The following is an 18,166-nucleotide window of genomic DNA, read 5'->3' as shown; positions in this document are numbered from 1 at the left end:
AGACTGGGACAAGGTGAGTACTGTTGTCAACAGTGTCCCCTGCAATCTGTCGGTGCTGACAGGTTAGTGCAAGTGACACTGGTGACAGATTTCCTTTAAATTTAAATGTTCCTAAATTTTCAAACAATTTATCAGGCACATGCAAAGATATCTGAAGCCCACAGAAAAGTAAAAAAAAAATGTCTAAAATAATTTGTCAAAAGTCATATAAGACAGGATTTTTTGGCACTTTTGCAGTAGTAAATCTGGGCCTTTGTATATGTGGATTTAATTTTAACAAAAATGTTGTCAAGAGGACATAAAAAAATACTCTCAGTAATATTTTTTGTATGGCTCTAGCAGAAAACTGTTTGAGGAACACTTTTAAGGGGGAGATTTATCAAAACCTCTGTAGTGAAAAAGTTCACCAGTTGCCCATAGAAACCAATCAGATTACTCCTTCGTTTTTCAGAGGCCTTTTATAAAATGAAAGAAGCGATCTGATTGGCAAAAAAGGTTGGGAACCACTTCTTTAGGCCTTAGTCCTCAAACTATTGTACCTTGTAACTCACAATCACTTGAGTGATAATTGAGATTCACTTTTTCTTCATATCAACTGGCTCCAAAAAAATGAAACAGATTTGTAAATTACTTCTATTAACAAATCTTAATCCTACCAATACTTATCAGCTGCTGAAGTTGAGTTGTTCTTTTCCGTCTGACAACAGTGCTTTATCCTGACACCTCTCTCTGTCTCAAAAACTGTCCAGAGCAGGAGTAGTTTGCTATGGGGATTTGTGGATGCTCTGGACAGTTCCTGAGACAGACAGAGGTGTCAGCAGAGAGCACTGTTGTCAGACAGAAAAGAACAACTCAACATCAGCATCTGCTAAGTACTAGTAGGATAAAAAATTTTTTTATAGAAGTAATTTACAAATCTGTTTAACTTTCTGGAGCCAGTTGATATGAAAGCAATTGTTTTCCACCTGAATACCCCTTTAACCCCTTAATGATGCAGGATGTAAATGTATGTCCTGGTGCGGTGGTACTTAATGCACCAGGACGTACATTTACGTCCTGTACATGACTGTGAGCATCCAGGGACCAGCCGGTGATAGCAGCCAGGGACCCGCCATTAACCCCTCAGATACGGTGATCAATACAGATCTCGGCATCTGCGGGAGTGGGATCAGAAAAATGCATGATCGGATTGTCCACAGCGCTGTTGTGACGATCCGATCATCTGTAATGGCGGACGGAGGTCCCCTCACCTGCCTTTGTTTATCTCCCGGCATCATCTGCTCTGGTCTGAGATCGAGCTTAAATATCCAAACTATTAAAATATAATGTTAATTATCCCGTACGGTGAACGGCGTGAACGTAAAGAAAAAAAAGTCCAAAATTGTTGCTTTTTTATAACATTTTATTCAAAAAAAATATTATAAAAAATGTATTCAAAGTTTTATATATGCAAATGTGGTATTAAAAAATTGCAAAAAAATTAGCCCTCATGCTGCTACTTATACAGAAAAATTACAAATTTATAGGTCAGCAAAATAGAGGGATTTTAAACGCACTAATTTGGTTAAAAAGTTTGCGATTTTTGTAAGCGCAACAATAATAGAAAAGTATGTAATTATGGGTATCATTTTAATCGTATTGACCCACAGAATAAAGGAAACATGTCCATTTTACCGTTAAGTGTACAGCATGAAAACAAAACCTTCCAACATTTGCAAAATTGCGGTTTTCTTATCAATTTCCCCACACAAATAGTATTTTTTTTGGCTGTGCCATACATTTTATGGTAAAATGAGTGATGGCATTACAAAGGACAACTGGTTGCACAAAAACAAGCCCTCATACTAGTCTGTGGATGAAAATATAAAAGAGTTATGATTTTTAGAAGACTACGAGGAAAAAACTAAAATGTAAAAATAGAGTCCTTAATGTCCAAATGGGCTGAGTCCTTAAGGGGTTAAACTTAAAAATGTAGGGAACATATATTAAATGAAGAGAAACAAAAAACGATAAACTTGCAAACATTTACTGATTAACATTTGAAGTTAATATTATGCCATCCTACTTAGCAATGCTCCATGGATAAGATATGTCTGTTAATGTAAATTGCCAGTGCCTATAGTCATAACCCAAAACTCCTATGATAAGTCATACAGTATGTGACCTGGAGTCACATGTGGCTACTGAGCCAGTGGTAGGGACCACTGCTAAGGCATGCTAGGACTTTCACAACAGTTATACCTTTAATAACAATTGATGAGGATAATTTCCATTTTGTGTAATGTTTTCTAAATAATTAGAAAAATGATATTAGGTTGACATGACGCTCGATATGCACACTTTTCATACAGTATAGACTTACTTCTGAATGGCAGCCTTGTTTTCCAGGTGGTTTTCGAAAGTTTAAAACCTAATACATTAGCAGATAAATAAAAGTGGAAAATTGCATAATGAGTATTTACAGTACAAGTATTTTACTTTATGATCATGCAGAATCATAACATTTCATAGACCATGTTTTCTCAGGCCCGAAATAAGGTATTTTGGTGTCCTGGGCAGAGAATGCAAATGGCTAAATGGCTATGTTGTGAGGTTACCATAACACTGTGGCTAGCTTTTTGTGAACTGGTATTTCCTGTTTGAGTTTCCTTCTTTGCCTACAAATCCCATAATTCTATTTTCCTCCCTCCCGCACATCAGCCACCCCACCCATTGAAACATGAATGAGCTGCATCCATTCAAAAGACCTGTGGTTTTCACTCAGGATGCCTACAGCTGTTGCATTAGTTGCAGATTGATTTATCTCACACCAAGCGATCACTCCACCCATTGAAGCAGACAGGCTCCCTGTCATCAGCTGACTAGTGATGTCAGATCTTGGTTGCATTGCAACCTGGGAAAAATCTGGGACAACAGTCATTTTGTATGCTGTTAAAAATATATATTTGGGTGAAAATCACATAAGAATTGCAAGACGACTGTCACACACAGGTACAGACACTATATTATGAACTACACTAACTTTACAGCTCATGTAGCATAGTCAAATAAAAAAAAAAATCCTGGCATATCCCTTTAATCTCGAAAACAAACGCACACAAACATACAACATTTTCTAAGTGAGATACTACAGTATACCTCTAAATACTAAATAATACCAGTACACAAAGGACCAATGTTATCACCATACGTTTTTCCATCATATTGTTACTGACCAAATCGGGTACACTAAGACTAACATTACCAATAATACCAGAGTATACAAGGTATGCATATTCCCACCATACCATGATTGTCACACAGTGACTGATAATAACACCAAACTGTTACTAAACAAAGACAGGATATCAATGTCATTACCAATAATACTAATCATTACCAAGAATAGAAATTTACAAGGGACAGATAATACCACATCATGACCACATAGCTTCATAACAGGTGCCTGAATATTATCTCTTTACTGTTAGTGAGCAAAGACCCCATCCACAGACCAATATTACTCCCATACAATTACCATATAGTGTTTGATACACAGACTCTGCAGATTGTATAAATGATTACATACAGTGGCTTACAGAGGGTGTCTTCTTTGATTGTAAAAGTTTTCTTTCCTTTACTTCTGCATCTGGTCAAGACTGACATAACTTCTCCCATCTACAACTTATATCTGCAGAATCTGTCAATTAACTTTTCTAACATAATCTTCACCTATTCAACACCTATTCAGTGTACCCTTTATTGTAATAATGTAAGTTTATTGTAAGTGTAAAAGTACCCTTTATTGTAATAATGTCCCTCTTGATAGGTAATTGTCCCTTTTAGGAATCTGCCCCGTTAACATTTTAGGATAACAAATCTACCTTTCTGATACCTTGAGAGAAATGAAGGATGTTGCAGATAAACTAAATAGCAACACAGCAATTTCACATGGACACTGCACCATTATTAGTATAATGATATGGTTGCATCAATTTTTACCACCAAAAAAAATCCTCTTTTTTAAATTTCTACTGCAGTCTTAAATACAATATTCATATACAATTTTTAGTATGTATTTCTTATTGTTTATTATCTTATTTCTTATTATCTATTTAAAAATATTTAGCCTTCCAGTACTTATCCGCTGCTGAATACTACAGAGAAAGTTGTGTAGTTCTTTCCAGTCTGACCACAGTGATTTCTGCTGTCAGGAACTTCAAATAAGAGAACTCCGGGTTTCCAGGCACTAAACAGACAAACACAGGAGTAGGTAACAAAAGTAGTTTAATAGACTATCATGCAACGCATTTCAAAGCACAAACACTACTTTATCAGGCTTCTTCATGATGCCTGATGAAGCAGTGTTTGTGCTGTGAAACCCATTGCATGATGGTCTATTAAACTCCTTTTGTTACTTACTCCTATGTTGGTCTGTTCAGCACCTGGAAACCCTACGTTCTCTTCCTTAAAGGGGTATTCCAGGCAAAACCTTTTTTTATATATATCAACTGGCTCCGGAAAGTGAAACAAATTTGTAAATTACTTCTGTTAAAATAATCTTAATCCTTCCAATAGTTATTAGCTTCTGAAGTTTTCTGTCTAACTGCTCAATGATGATGTCACGTCCCGGGAGCTGTGCATGATGGGAGAATATCCCCATAGGGACTGCACAGCTCCCAGGACGTGAGTCATCAGAGAGCAGTTAGACAGAAAACAACAACTCAACTTCAGAAGCTAATAACTATTGGAAGAATTAAGATTTTTTTAATAGAAGTAATTTACAAATCTGTTTAACTTTCCAGAGCCAGTTGATATATAAAAAAAAGTTTTGGCATGGAATACCCCTTTAAAGTTTGTGCACCATTTATCCATTCTATCTGGGCAGGAGGGCTACAGAAGAACCATATCACATTCCTATCACTCTTACCATTGTTGTGTATGGTCTGCACAACATATTGCGGTAAGCTTAAACCATACTATGCAATTCCCATCATCTTGCTGTTTTACAGTATGGAGTGCTCTACTATGGGGATTTGCTCTTTATTTGAAAAGTTCCTGATACGGACAGAGGTGTCAGCAGAGAGAACTGTGGTCATACTGGAAAGAACTTAACAAATTTCTCTGTAGTACACAGCAGCTGATAAGTACTAGAAGGCTAATGATTTTTGAATAGTAATTTACAAATCTGTTTAACTTGTGCCAGTTGATTTGAAAACATTTGTTTTCTACCAGAGTACCCCTTTAATAACCCATATTAAGCAGAAATCGCTATTTAATATAAAAACGGCTCAGAGCTATGCACAAATATGGCTACATTTTTCTATTGCCTCAACCATCTCTTCTCCCCATGTTTGCATGGGTTTCCTCCAGGTACTTTGGTTTCCTTCCACACCCCAAAACATACTGTTAGGTTTGTTTAAAATTGTAATTGTGAGCCCCAACAGGGGAAAGGACTGATGGGAGTAATGACAAGCTTTGTACAAAATGCAGTAGCACAAAATATTTGAACTTTGACTTTTGAGGACAAGCAGGGCTCTGTGCACTGAGGACAAGCAAGGCTCTGTGCACTGAGGACAAGCAGGGATCTGTGCACTGAGGACAAGCAGGGATCTGTGCACTGAGGACAAGCAGGGCTCTGTGCAGAGAGGACAAGCAGGGCTGTGTACACTGATGACAAGCAGGGATCTGTACCCTGAGGACAAGCAGGGATCTGTACCCTGAGGACAAGAAGGGCTCTGTGGGAGTAATGACAAGCTTTGTACAAAATGCAGTAGCACAAAATATTTGAACTTTGACTTTTATATGTATATTTGGGGGTAAAAAATGCTATTTAGTCCCTGCAGCTATTGCTTGTGTGCAGATAATATATGGAAAGTGTGGGTGGGACAAGCAGGGCTCTATGCACTGAGGACAAGCAGGGCTCTATGCAATAAGGACAAGCAGGGCTCTATGCACTAAGGACAAGCAGGGCTCTGTACACTGAGGACAAGCAGGGCTCTGTACACTGAGGACAAGCAGGGCTCTGTACACTGATGATAAGCAGGGATCTGTACCCTGAGGACAAGCAGGGATCTGTACCCTGAGGACAAGAAGGGCTCTGTGCACTGAAGACAAGCAGGGCTCTGTGCACTGAAGACAAGCAGGGCTCTATGCACTAAGGACAAGCAGGGCTCTGTACACTGAGGACAAGCAGGGCTCTGTGCACTGAAGACAAGCAGGGCTCTATGCACTAAGGATAAGCAGGGCTCTGTACACTGATGACAAGCAGGGATCTGTACCCTGAGGACAAGCAGGGATCTGTACCCTGAGGACAAGAAGGGCTCTGTGCACTGAAGACAAGCAGGGCTCTGTGCACTGAAGACAAGCAGGGCTCTATGCACTAAGGACAAGCAGGGTTCTGTACACTGAGGACAAGCAGGGATCTGTACACTGAGGACAAGCAGGGCTCTGTGCACTGAGGACAAGCAAGGCTCTGTGCACTGAGGACAAGCAGGGATCTGTGCACTGAGGACAAGCAGGGCTGTGTACACTGATGACAAGCAAAGATCTGTACCCTGAGGACAAGCAGGGATCTGTACCCTGAGGACAAGAAGGGCTCTGTGGGAGTAATGACAAGCTTTGTACAAAATGCAGTAGCACAAAATATTTGAACTTTGACTTTTATATGTATATTTGGGGGTAAAAAATGCTATTTAGTCCCTGCAGCTATTGCTTGTGTGCAGATAATATATGGGAAGTGTGGGTGGGACAAGCAGGGCTCTATGCACTGAGGACAAGCAGGGCTCTATGCACTGAGGACAAGCAGGGCTCTATGCACTGAGGACAAGCAGGGCTCTATGCACTAAGGACAAGCAGGGCTCTGTACACTGAGGACAAGCAGGGCTCTGTACACTGAGCACAAGCAGGGCTCTGTACACTGATGACAAGCAGGGATCTGTACCCTGATTACAAGCAGGGATCTGTACCCTGAGGACAAGAAGGGCTCTGTGCACTGAAGACAAGCAGGGCTCTGTGCACTGAAGACAAGCAGGGCTCTATGCACTAAGGACAAGCAGGGCTCTGTACACTGAGGACAAGCAGGGCTCTGCACACTGAGGACAAGCAGGGCTCTGTGCACTGAAGACAAGCAGGGCTCTATGCACTAAGGATAAGCAGGGATCTGTACCCTGAGGACAAGCAGGGATCTGTACCCTGAGGACAAGAAGGGATCTGTATCCTGAGGACAAGCAGGGATCTGTACCCTGAGGACAAGAAGGGCTCTGTGCACTGAAGACAAGCAGGGCTCTGTGCACTAAGGACAAGCAGGGCTCTGTACACTAAGGACAAGCAGGGGTCTGCACACTGAGGACAAGCAGGGCTCTGCGCACTGAAGACAAGCAGGGCTCTGTACACTGATGACAAGCAGGGATCTGTACACTGAGGACAAGCAGGGCTGTGTACACTGAGGACAAGCAGGGATCTGTACCCTGAGGACGAGAAGGGATCTGTATCCTGAGGACAAGCAGGGATCTGTACCCTGAGGACAAGAAGGGCTCTGAGCACTGAAGACAAGCAGGGCTCTGTGCACTAAGGACAAGCAGGGCTCTGTACACTAAGGACAAGCAGGGGTCTGCACACTGAGGACAAGCAGGGCTCTGCGCACTGAAGACAAGCAGGGCTCTGTACACTGATGACAAGCAGGGATCTGTACACTGAGGACAAGCAGGGCTGTGTACACTGAGGACAAGCAGGGCTCAGTGCACTGAGGACAAGCAGGGCTCTGTACACCGAGGACAAGCAGGCCTCTGTATACTGAGGACAAGCAGGGCTCTGTGCACTGAGGACAAGCAGGGCTCTGTGTATTGAGGACAAGTGTAGCTCTGTGCACTGAGGCACAGTGAGACGCCCCTGGCTCAAACAGCAGGATGATGGACAACATAGATGCATGTACATAGCCCTTGCAAATCAGAGTTCTCAAATCCCCCCCTCTTTAGTTTTTATGAAGATTAGCATCATGTTAAATTAGAACAAACTATTACATTTAAAATTGGCTATAAAAGTTTTTTTTCTATTTGTTTTTTTTTTTTTATCAAAATACTATAAAATGTAGACAATAACATTATATGTATGTTTGTTATATACATTGGATAAACATTTTTTTAAAATTTTGGGTGGAAAAATGCTGTCTTGTTCCTGCAGCTATTGTCTGTATGTCTCTGTGCAGAGACAAAATACAAGAAGTGTGGGCTGGATAAACAGGGCTCTGTGCATGTTTCCAGTTTGTCAATCATCCTGCTGTGTGAGCCGGGGGCATGTCACAGACCCTCAGTGCACAGATCCCTGCTTGTCCTCAGTGTACAGAGCCCTGCTTGTCCTCAGTGCACTAACCCTGCATGTTCATCCTACTTCCTGTATTTCATCTCTGCACAGAGACACACAGGCAATAACTGCAGGGAGAGAAGTTTTTTCACCCAATAAATTACCAAAAATGTAACCAATATATATATATATATATATATATATATATATATATATATATATATATATATACACACAAATATACATATAATATTGTTATCTACATTCTATAAAAAGTTGTTGCAAATGACTGGTATGCTTTTACAGTATTTTGTTGTTTTTTTTAAAACGAAGAAAAAAAAAAAAAAAAGGGGGATGGAGAGAACTAACTTTTATAGCCAAATTTAAATTCAAGTGTTTGCTCTAGTGCAACATGAAGCTGATATTCATAAAAACTAAGGGGGATTTGAGAATTCTGATTTGCAAGACAAATGTTTGAAGAGCCTGCAGCACTTATCCGGTGATAGTCTGGGCAGTTGGCAGGAAACTCTCTTCGAGGATCAGGATAGACAGATTCTTGTGTTCTTTTCAGTTCTCACTACTACTGCTTCATTACTACTTTTTGTTTCCTCAGATTTGCTTCTGCCCAGCTGTAATATTATATCTCTTACACATTTCTCTCTCTCTTGAATAACAAGAAAGTGGGTGGGAGACCCATTTTTGAGAGATAAATACAAGCAATATGTTAAATCAATATGGTTGCTCAGTTACCTAATTTTTATTGCAGGTTATCTATTATGAATGTATTCAATTCAAAACCATAATTACTTATTTATTATATTACTTTTTTATGATTACAATATTATCATTTACCGTGCAAAAGTAGTAAGAAATACTCACATCTGCCATTTGGAATTCAGTATTACCATTGGTACCAGGAAAAAGCATAGTTAGAGCAGAGGCAATGCTCATGGGAGAAAAAAATATGTTTTTGTCTGTATTTTCAAGTAATTTTTTGTACATGCTCACAGCAAATGTATTATATGATGTAACTAAGGCCTCCATTTTTTTTTCTTAGCAGACCTGAAAGAAAAAAAAATGTTACGGTAAGTATTTTTAATGGTATATTCACCATAAGCAAATATTTGAAAAAAAAACAACAATGCTACACATAGTAAGTTCTTACAGTGTAATACTGAATAACAACACAAAGTAAACAAATACATTTACCTACAAAGTGGATATTAATCATTGTTCACAGTGTTATTCATTAGTACAGTACCTGAATGTAAGAATGCAGATTCTTCAATGAAGACTGTTCTTCTTTGCTGTTACACCCAGATATAAAGAAATTCTTTCTTCATCAAATAAAGCAACAAATGTTTCCTGATTACTTGCATCTCTGCCTCAACACGTACTGTTACATTCTGACACATGGGAAATGAATGTGCCAATGTACGTGAATCATAAAAGAAGAATATAAGAGGCAGCCAACAGTCTTCTGAAAATAGTTACTGTTGTTAAAACATCTGAGAATCTGGGTTGAAGAGAGAAAGACCGTTCATGTAAAAATAATGTTAATAATGTTCTTCTGACATCTCTGTTTTAGTATGCACTGCATCCCAGCGCAGTTGACACACATGATGTTACTACATTGTGCAACCTGTATGAGACCACAGGAAGAGAAATCAGCTCCTTACCATGGGGATGGGGAAAGGTGAGTATCATTATTTTTCCTGCAAGGGGGACATTATGATAGTTGGGACCTACCTATCTGCTTAACAGGGGTTTTAATTTAATGGGAGTCTTACCTACCTACATACTTTATGAGGGGTCTACCTTACTACCTATTAAATGGAGAGTCTTATCATCAAACTATATACATATTTTAGAGGAGGGTTTGTCTTCCTGATGAATTGGAAGGATCTAACGGCCGTCCTACCTACAATTCACTATATGGGGGTACACCTACCTACTATTTAGGGGTATAAAAGATGACTACAGCTGTATGGGAAACAGTATTTATTACTGTATGGGGGGCACAAATCTTTGTAGAAAGCAAAGAGCTGACCCTATTACTAATGGATTAACACTGCAGGCTAATATTTATCTAGTAGAGCTACCACTCAGAATGTTGTTAGTAATAAAACCATAAAACAGTTCTGCAAAGTCTTTTCTGGTCTTTGTTTTTTCCATTGTGCTTTTTGTAGTCGTTCTGGGTCTTGGAGTTCTATGTCAGAGGTCAATAAGGAGCTTCAAGCCAACCAAGCTCCTGCCATGCAATCACCTGCGAAAAAGCGCTTTCTTGCTGGGACTTGCAGTTCAATGACAGGAACCAGTCAGGATCTTCAATCCACTCTGGCTCCTTCCATGCAATCAAAGCTGGTATAAGCAAGAAAGTTCAGACATTTCATAAAAAAACATAAAGTGTCCAGCATTGGTCTTCTGCAAAGACCATTGGATAGAGACGTAGCTCACACTGTATGGTACAGTAGCTAAGGCATCCATTTCATCTGCTCAGCTCTGGATTTTGCCTGAACTCCTCGCTCATGGGGCAATCAAGATTAAGGGCTATTTTTACCAGAAGAAAGTGAAAGGAATAAGGCAAATTGCACAGGAAGGGGGAGGGGTGCAATTTTTCTTATCTGTCTAGAGCACCAAAATACATTGGCCCTGATTTACTAAGAGTGGAGTGTTTATTCTGGAGTGATTTCATTATTTACTATTCTGTTGCACATTTCGTTTTTTTTCTGTCACACGTTTTTTTGTCGCAATAGTCAATTGTGTCGCACAAACTCCGAGCTAAAGAAATTAGTTGTGTGAGTCAAAATGGTTTAGACTTGTTTGTTTAAAAATGTTTCCATTAATAAAAAGTATTCATGTGTTATAATTTTTCAAACATTACAACAATTATCCTTGTTTATCAGCTTGCGTGTTAAATTGATTTAAACCTAATATTGTAAATGTGTTAAAAAAATGTAAACATTAACTATCACAAAAGCATTCAATATTTTATTCATAAAAGTGTACTGAATGTTTTCAGGTTATAAAACAAGTTACTTTCACAAAAAACACAATGGCAAACAGTCCCTTTTTGGAATTTCACTCGGCCTCATGGCTGTCGGTTATTGTTTGAGGCAAACTCACACTTTTTTCGAGTGATTTTGGAAGTACGCCGAGTATTTTTGGGTTTTTGTCGGTAAAACGCCCATTTTTGCAGAAAGCACGCCCATTTCAGAGTGAAAAAAAACACTGAGTGTTTTCTAAAGTGTCGGTTGTGCGACTAAAATTTGGTTGCATAAATAGTTGCACAGACGTTGTGACTAAAATTTAGGCGCAATAACCGAGAAAAAGAACCGGTTGAACTTTAGTAAATGAGGGCCATTGTCTTGGTTCTGCCTTGAGGTATACCTTTTATTATACACAAACTAAAACAAAATCCAGAGTATATTCAGTCTGCATAGAGACTCCACTGGAAAACATTATTTTTTTTTTTTTATCAAATGGTGCCAGAAAGTTACACAGATTTGTAAATTACTTCTATTAAAAGATCTTAATCCTTCTCGTACTTATTAGCTGCTGTATGATACAGAGGAAGTTATTTTCTTTTTGAATTTCCTTTCTGTCTGAGCACAGTGCTCTCAGCTGACACCTGTGTCCATTTTAGGAACTGTCCAGAGTAGGAGCAAATGCCCATAGAAAACCTATCCTGCTCTGGACAGTTCCTGACATGGACAGAGGTGTCAGCAGAGAGCACTGTAGTCAGACAGAAAGGAAATTCAAATACAAAAGAACTTCCTGTGGACCATACAACAATTGATAAGTACGGGACGGATTAAGAGTTTTTCATAGAAGTAATTTACAAATCTGTTTAACTTTCTGGCACCAGTTGTGTAAAATAAAAAATGTTTTCCAGTGGAGTAGCCCTTTAATCCACACTAAACTTGATGGGCCTTATTGTTCTGATTTAACTTAATTGAATCGTCTGACATAGAAGAACAGTAAGCTAAACAGAAGGATGGTCTGGAACTTTATAAAGTTGTTGAAGTTTATTGCAGATCCCTTAAAACAGGTTACAGATTGCATCAGTGGTCTGACAAACATAAAAAAATACACCATAAAATTTCAGACTAAAATGGTTCATGTTCACAACATAATCCAGCGGTGCTTTCATTCTAGTGGTAGCATGAGACGAGTCTTCACACAAGTGGCTCTGGTAGTGCAGCTCCTCCAGGAGAGCACATCAATGCGAGCTGTGGCAAGAAGGTTTGCTGTGTCTGTCAGCATTGTGTCCAGAACATGGAGGCGCTACCCGGAGACAGGCCAGTACATCAGGAGGCATGGAGAAGGCCGTAGGAGGGCAACAACCCAGCAGCAGGACCACTACCTCCGGCTTTGTGCAAGGAGGAGCACTGCCAGAGCCCTGCAAAATGTGCATGTGTCCACTCAAACGGTCAGAAACAGACTCCATGAGGATGGTATGAGGGCCCGACATCCACAGGTGGGGGTTGTGCCTACAGCCCAACACCGTGCAGGACATTTGGCATTTGTCAGAGAACACCAAGATTGGCAAATTTGCCACTGGTGCCCTGTGCTCTTCACAGAAGAAAACAGGTTCACACTGAGCACATGTGACAGGCATGTCAGAGTCTGGAGACGCCGGGGAGAACATTCTGCTGCCTGCAACATCCTCCAGCATGACTGGTTTGGCGGTGGGTCAGTAATGGTGTGTGGTGGCATTTCTTTGGGGGGCCGCACAGCCCTCCATGTGCTTGCCAGAGGTAGCTTGACTGCCATTAGGTGCCAAGATGAGATCCTCAGACCCCTTGTGAGACCATATGCTGGTGCGGTTGGCCCTGTGTTCTTCCTAATGCAAGACAATGCTAGACCTCATGTGGCTGGAGTGTGCCAGCAGTTCCTGCAAGAGGAAGGCATTGATGCTATTGACTGGCCCACCCATTCTCCAGACCTGAATCCGATTGAGCACATCCGGGACATCATATCCTGCTTCATCCACCAATGCCATGTTGCACCACAGACTGTCCAGGAGTAGGCAGATGCTTTAGTCCAGGTCTGGGAGGACATCCCTCAGGAGACCACTTCATGAGTAGCATGCCCAGGCGTTGTAGGGAGGTCATACGGACACGTGGAGGCCACACACACTACTGAGCCTCATTTTGACTTGTTTTAAGGACATTACATTAAAGTTGGATCAGCCTGTAGTGTGGTTTTCCACTTTCATTTTGAGTGTGACTCCATATCCAGACCTCCATTGGTTAATAAATTTGATTTCCATTGATAATTTTTGTGTGATTTTGTTGTCAGCACATACAACTATGCAAAGACGAAAGTATTCCATACGATTAGTTCATTCATTCGGATCTAGGATGTGTTATCTTAGTGTTCCCTTTATTTTTTTGAGCAGTGTACTTAACAGTTTTGCCTGTAGGTATACTGACGGAGTATATGTATGCCCGCATTAGGGGTTAAATTACTATTGAGCTCTTTTCTACTCCCGGTTCATTTGTTATGATAGAATACATTTATAGTAGATCTGAGGGATGTGTAGCCTTTTAAGAGTTATGCTATGGGTCTCTGTTTTCTTAGGGTAGGGTCACAAGTGCTGTATTTTGCTGCGTATTTGCTGCTTCATATTTTCCAACCCATTGAATTAATGAGTAGCAAAATACGCAGTCGATTTTGCTATCCATTGACTTAAATGGGTAGGAAAATATGCAGCAGCAAATATGCAGTAAAATACGGCACATGTGATACTACCATTAATATGCAACTGCTACTAGGTATGTGTTGCAGTGGCAATAGAGTATAACTTGAGGTTATAAAAAAAAAATCTCACTGACAGTTGGTATGTATCTGTAATGTAACAGGAGTTTCACAACTTGAGGTTTAGTGGTTTTGTTGCAAAAGGCTGTTTACAAAATATTTACTTATTTTGAAAAAGACTATGAAAGAATTCTTTACAATGAGACTATGTCGTACATGGACAAAACAGCACATACAAAATAGTGAGGAGCATGTCATTATGCAGTATATCCCACTAGCATAATGCTAGTGGTTCTCAGATAGCCACATATTTTTTGGTAACATTATGCAGTATATGTAGACCGCACTGTCACTTGTAGCACATACCGTAGTAAAGTGGGAATACTTTAAAAAGCAAACAAAGATACCAAGTGTGGGAATGTGCACGTGTCTTTGATCTAAAGTGTATTTTTGTCTTAAGTGTAGGATTTAAAGGGGTACTCCTCCCCTAGACATCTTATCCCCTATCATGCCCGCTCCCATAGACTAGCATTGAGGGGGCATGTCTGCGACGCCACGAGCCTCCGCCTCGCATCGCCAGTCATTCGGCACGGAGCGAAGCTGTGCACCGGATATCTGGGGTGCCACAGCTGAGATCGCGGGGTCCCCAGCGGCGGCACCTTCCCTATCCTTTGGATAGGGAATAAGATGTCTAGGAGCGGACTACCCCTTTAAGGTTAATGAACTTTAGATTCAGGGAATTTAGAGAGAAGTCCATTGTATATATTTACTGTCTGTCTGATCCTGTTTGTTATGTATTAACTATTTTAAGTATCTCTGATAGCCCTCTCAGTAATAAATGTGCTCTATGCTTGCCAATGCTATCCAAAGTCCACCTTGCTTCATGTATGTAATTCTTGAATAGCTTTGAGGGTGTATATTTCAAGATGTGTGCAGGTTATCTGATATCCTCCTTGTTCAGGCCGCAGACTCAGTGCATGGACGGAGCTTCTTTAGCACGCTGACATTACCGCTGCAGCTTTTTCACTCAACAGAACTGCAAGCAGGCTTGAAGAAGCTACAGTGGTGATGTCAGCGTACACCAAGCCTGCTGTCCAACCGAGGACAATAACGGGTGAACGGGACCACGGATAGGTAAGTATTGTTTTCATGAGTGTCACCCACACTCCACGTCTGTACCAACAGGTTAGAGTAGAGGACACTGATCACAGATTCCTTTTAATAGTGAATTATCAAAAACATTATGGGAAAGCTCACCAGGCCAGCACCCAAACTCATGTGATCCTTTTTTTTTTTTTAGTTTCCTGTTGCCAACAAAATGTTAGGATTCTTTGAAATCCAAGCATTTTTGTTTGGACCATTCCATTTAGTGGCAAAAAGATTTGTCCATCTAAAGTGGGGATATTGTTTAATACCTTAAAAAAACTATTTAAAAAAAAAATAATAACACATATATCTATGAACAGATGTAGGCAGATCACTGGCAGTGTAGGAATTAGGAAGTCCTAAGTGATCTACCTGATCAGGTCAACAGAATTGAAATGTTTCATAATGTACACAGCACATGTGCATTACATTTATTCTCTATGGGGCTTCTTAACATTGCTGAGAGCTAAGATTGCTGTTCAGTAGGTCAATGGTTTGCACGTCAGCTTATTGCTTCTATTACAATTTAGTATAGCTGCCCTGTAGTCCTGCTCTGTTGTTATCAGGAAAATTCTGTTCACATTTGGAAAAGTTTTCCAGTGTATTACACTTATTGCCCATCCACGGGATAGGTCATGCATTTCTGATCTCTGGGGGCCCATTCACTAATACTCAATATTCATTACTGTTTTAATGGAAATGTGGTCAGGCATGTATGCTGTTGTACCATAGCAGAGTACAGCACTGCAGGTTATTCAGACCAAAGGAAAACAGATATTTTGCCAATATAATTCAAATGTATACATGTTTCAAATTGGTTTATCCTGTGGAATGCTGGCATTGTGTTCTATTTAGTTATTAACAGGGTGATAATTTCAGGTTATTCTTTCTAAGCCTCTGGGGATACTTGTTAAAGCATGTGGGGACCCACTAGATGCTGCATCTCTATGTGTTTCTCAACCTTCGATGTATCCATGGAGATCACTGTACTTTAAGCCACACAAATTTTGTGGTGTCATCTATTGTATGAATAATGTATACTAAATCAAGTATTACTTCACTGTTACCCTTAGAATTCGATATAGACCTACAACAGGCCAAATAAATGTTATACTATGGCTCAATGACAACTGAACACACCCACCTACAAAATCATGCCTGGTCAGGCGTTTATAACCAAATGACATCAACTTTATTGGAGCATATAAACATATACATTAAAATACTGGAGTAAAATACACACAAACCAAGCATATCTGGTCTATTTAAGGCTAAGTTTCTACTTATTTTTTAGTCCTGCGTTTTTTGGTTTGAAAAAAAACGCAAGAAAAAACGCCTGGAAAAACGGCAGTGTAATTTCCTGCGTCTGGCGTTTTTTTCTGGTGTTTTTTCATTTGTTCACCTTGGCAGTTTATTTTTTGGTACCCAAAATTTGTTGGGTACCAAAAAAAAAAAAAAAAAGGATGCAGTAGTGATGCAAAAAAATTTATATAACGAAATTTATATATTTTACAACAAAATTTTAATAAATTTTTAAATAAAGTGTGTGCGTTTCACTTTTTTTCTCTATATTTTTACATTTTTTAGGTAGTACTACTACTCCCAGCATGGAACAGACTGTTCCATAATGGGAGTAGTAGTGCCTGTACTAATAGACATATCGCCCTGGGTGTCAGTCGTGACACCCGATGCGATCATCCATAATATAGCAGAGATGTGGGGCGGCTCTATACAGCGTTCACATCTCTGCACTATACTCCGGCCAGTGATGGAAATAGAACATCACTCTTCATATTTTCCACCCAGAGTGGGGATTGGCCAGATGGTTGCAGCCAATCACAGCTCTCAGAGGGAAATATGAATGAGTGAGTGGCTGTCCGGGGTATAGTGCAGATATGCAAGCGCAGGAGAAAGCCGCTCCATCTCTGCAATAGACAGGACGATCGCAGCGGGTGTCAGTAGTGATACCCGCTGTGATCTGTTCTTACCTGCAAGTACTACTACTCCCAACATGGAGCACACTCTGCTCCATGCCAGGAGCTGTAGTACCTGCTTTACTAGACAGATCGCAGCGAGTGTAATTTCTGACACCTGTTGCGATCTATCTATTAATTCAGGTACTACAGCTCCCAGTATGGAGCAGAGTGTGCTCCATGTTGGGAGCAGTAGTACCTGCAGTTAAGGAAAGATCACAGTTGATGTCACTCCTCACACCTGCTGTGATCCACCTGTATAATGTATAGATGCGGCGGGCCGCTCTTCTATGGCCCCCTGCACTGATGTATATATACACCTATTCATATTTCCCACAGAGAGCTGTGATTGGCTGGAACATCTGGTCAATCACAGCTCTCTACGGGAAGTATGAATAGGTGTATGTATACGGCAGTGCAGGGGACCATAGAAGAGCAGCTGGCCGCATCTATACATTATACAGGAGGATCGCAAAGGGCAATCTGTCAATTAGTACAGGTACTACTACTCCCATCATGAAACAGTGCGTTTCATCACTTTTTTGGATCACTAAAGTCCAAAAAAGAATAAAAACCACCTGAAAAAATGCCAAAGTTAAAACCCACATATAATTTTTCTTGCCGTCTTTTCACCCCCATAGACTTCAATGGGAGAAAAACGCCATGATTTTGACAAAAAAATTGCCAGTGGCTCAACCTGCTGCATTTTTGGAAAACCGCCAAGGAGCTAAAAAACCGCCAAAAAAAGAGTGAAAAAATGGCAAAAGGAAAAAAAAAAATCGCCAAAGTGAAAAACACCAAGTGGAATAAGAATTTAGCGATTTCTCATTTATTTACAGCTAACATCTTGCCGCAGCATTTTTTTGGCCGAAAAAACGCCATGCGGCAGAATTGGCGGTTTTCTTGGCGCTTTTCTCAAAAAAAACAAAAAACACAAGGAGAAACTTAGCCTAACAAACGTGATAATCAAACTGGATCACCCTAACTCAGGGGTCCTCAAACTA

The 18,166-nt window shown here is 40.2% G+C and overlaps 1 protein-coding gene across 1 annotated transcript in view; it reads right to left on the bottom strand.

Moving 5' to 3' along the window:
• LOC130273742 (serpin B6-like) overlaps nucleotides 1–9,811 on the bottom strand; it is a 40,043-nt gene extending 30,232 nt beyond the window's left edge. Inside the window, exons 1-3 of the mRNA XM_056521016.1 lie at nucleotides 9,542–9,811; nucleotides 9,160–9,342; nucleotides 2,363–2,410 (exon numbers count right to left, since the gene is read on the bottom strand). Of these exons, the coding sequence (XP_056376991.1) occupies nucleotides 2,363–2,410; nucleotides 9,160–9,324 (213 nt within the window). The 5' untranslated portion in view covers nucleotides 9,325–9,342; nucleotides 9,542–9,811. The remainder of the gene's footprint in view (nucleotides 1–2,362; nucleotides 2,411–9,159; nucleotides 9,343–9,541) is intronic.
• Nucleotides 9,812–18,166: the final 8,355 nt, after the last annotated feature.

The sequence above is a fragment of the Hyla sarda genome, chromosome 5 (assembly GCF_029499605.1).
Source record: "Hyla sarda isolate aHylSar1 chromosome 5, aHylSar1.hap1, whole genome shotgun sequence".
NCBI lineage: Eukaryota > Metazoa > Chordata > Amphibia > Anura > Hylidae > Hyla > Hyla sarda.
The sequence above is the reverse complement of the archived record's forward strand: the minus strand, read 5'-3'. Positions and strand labels throughout refer to the sequence as shown.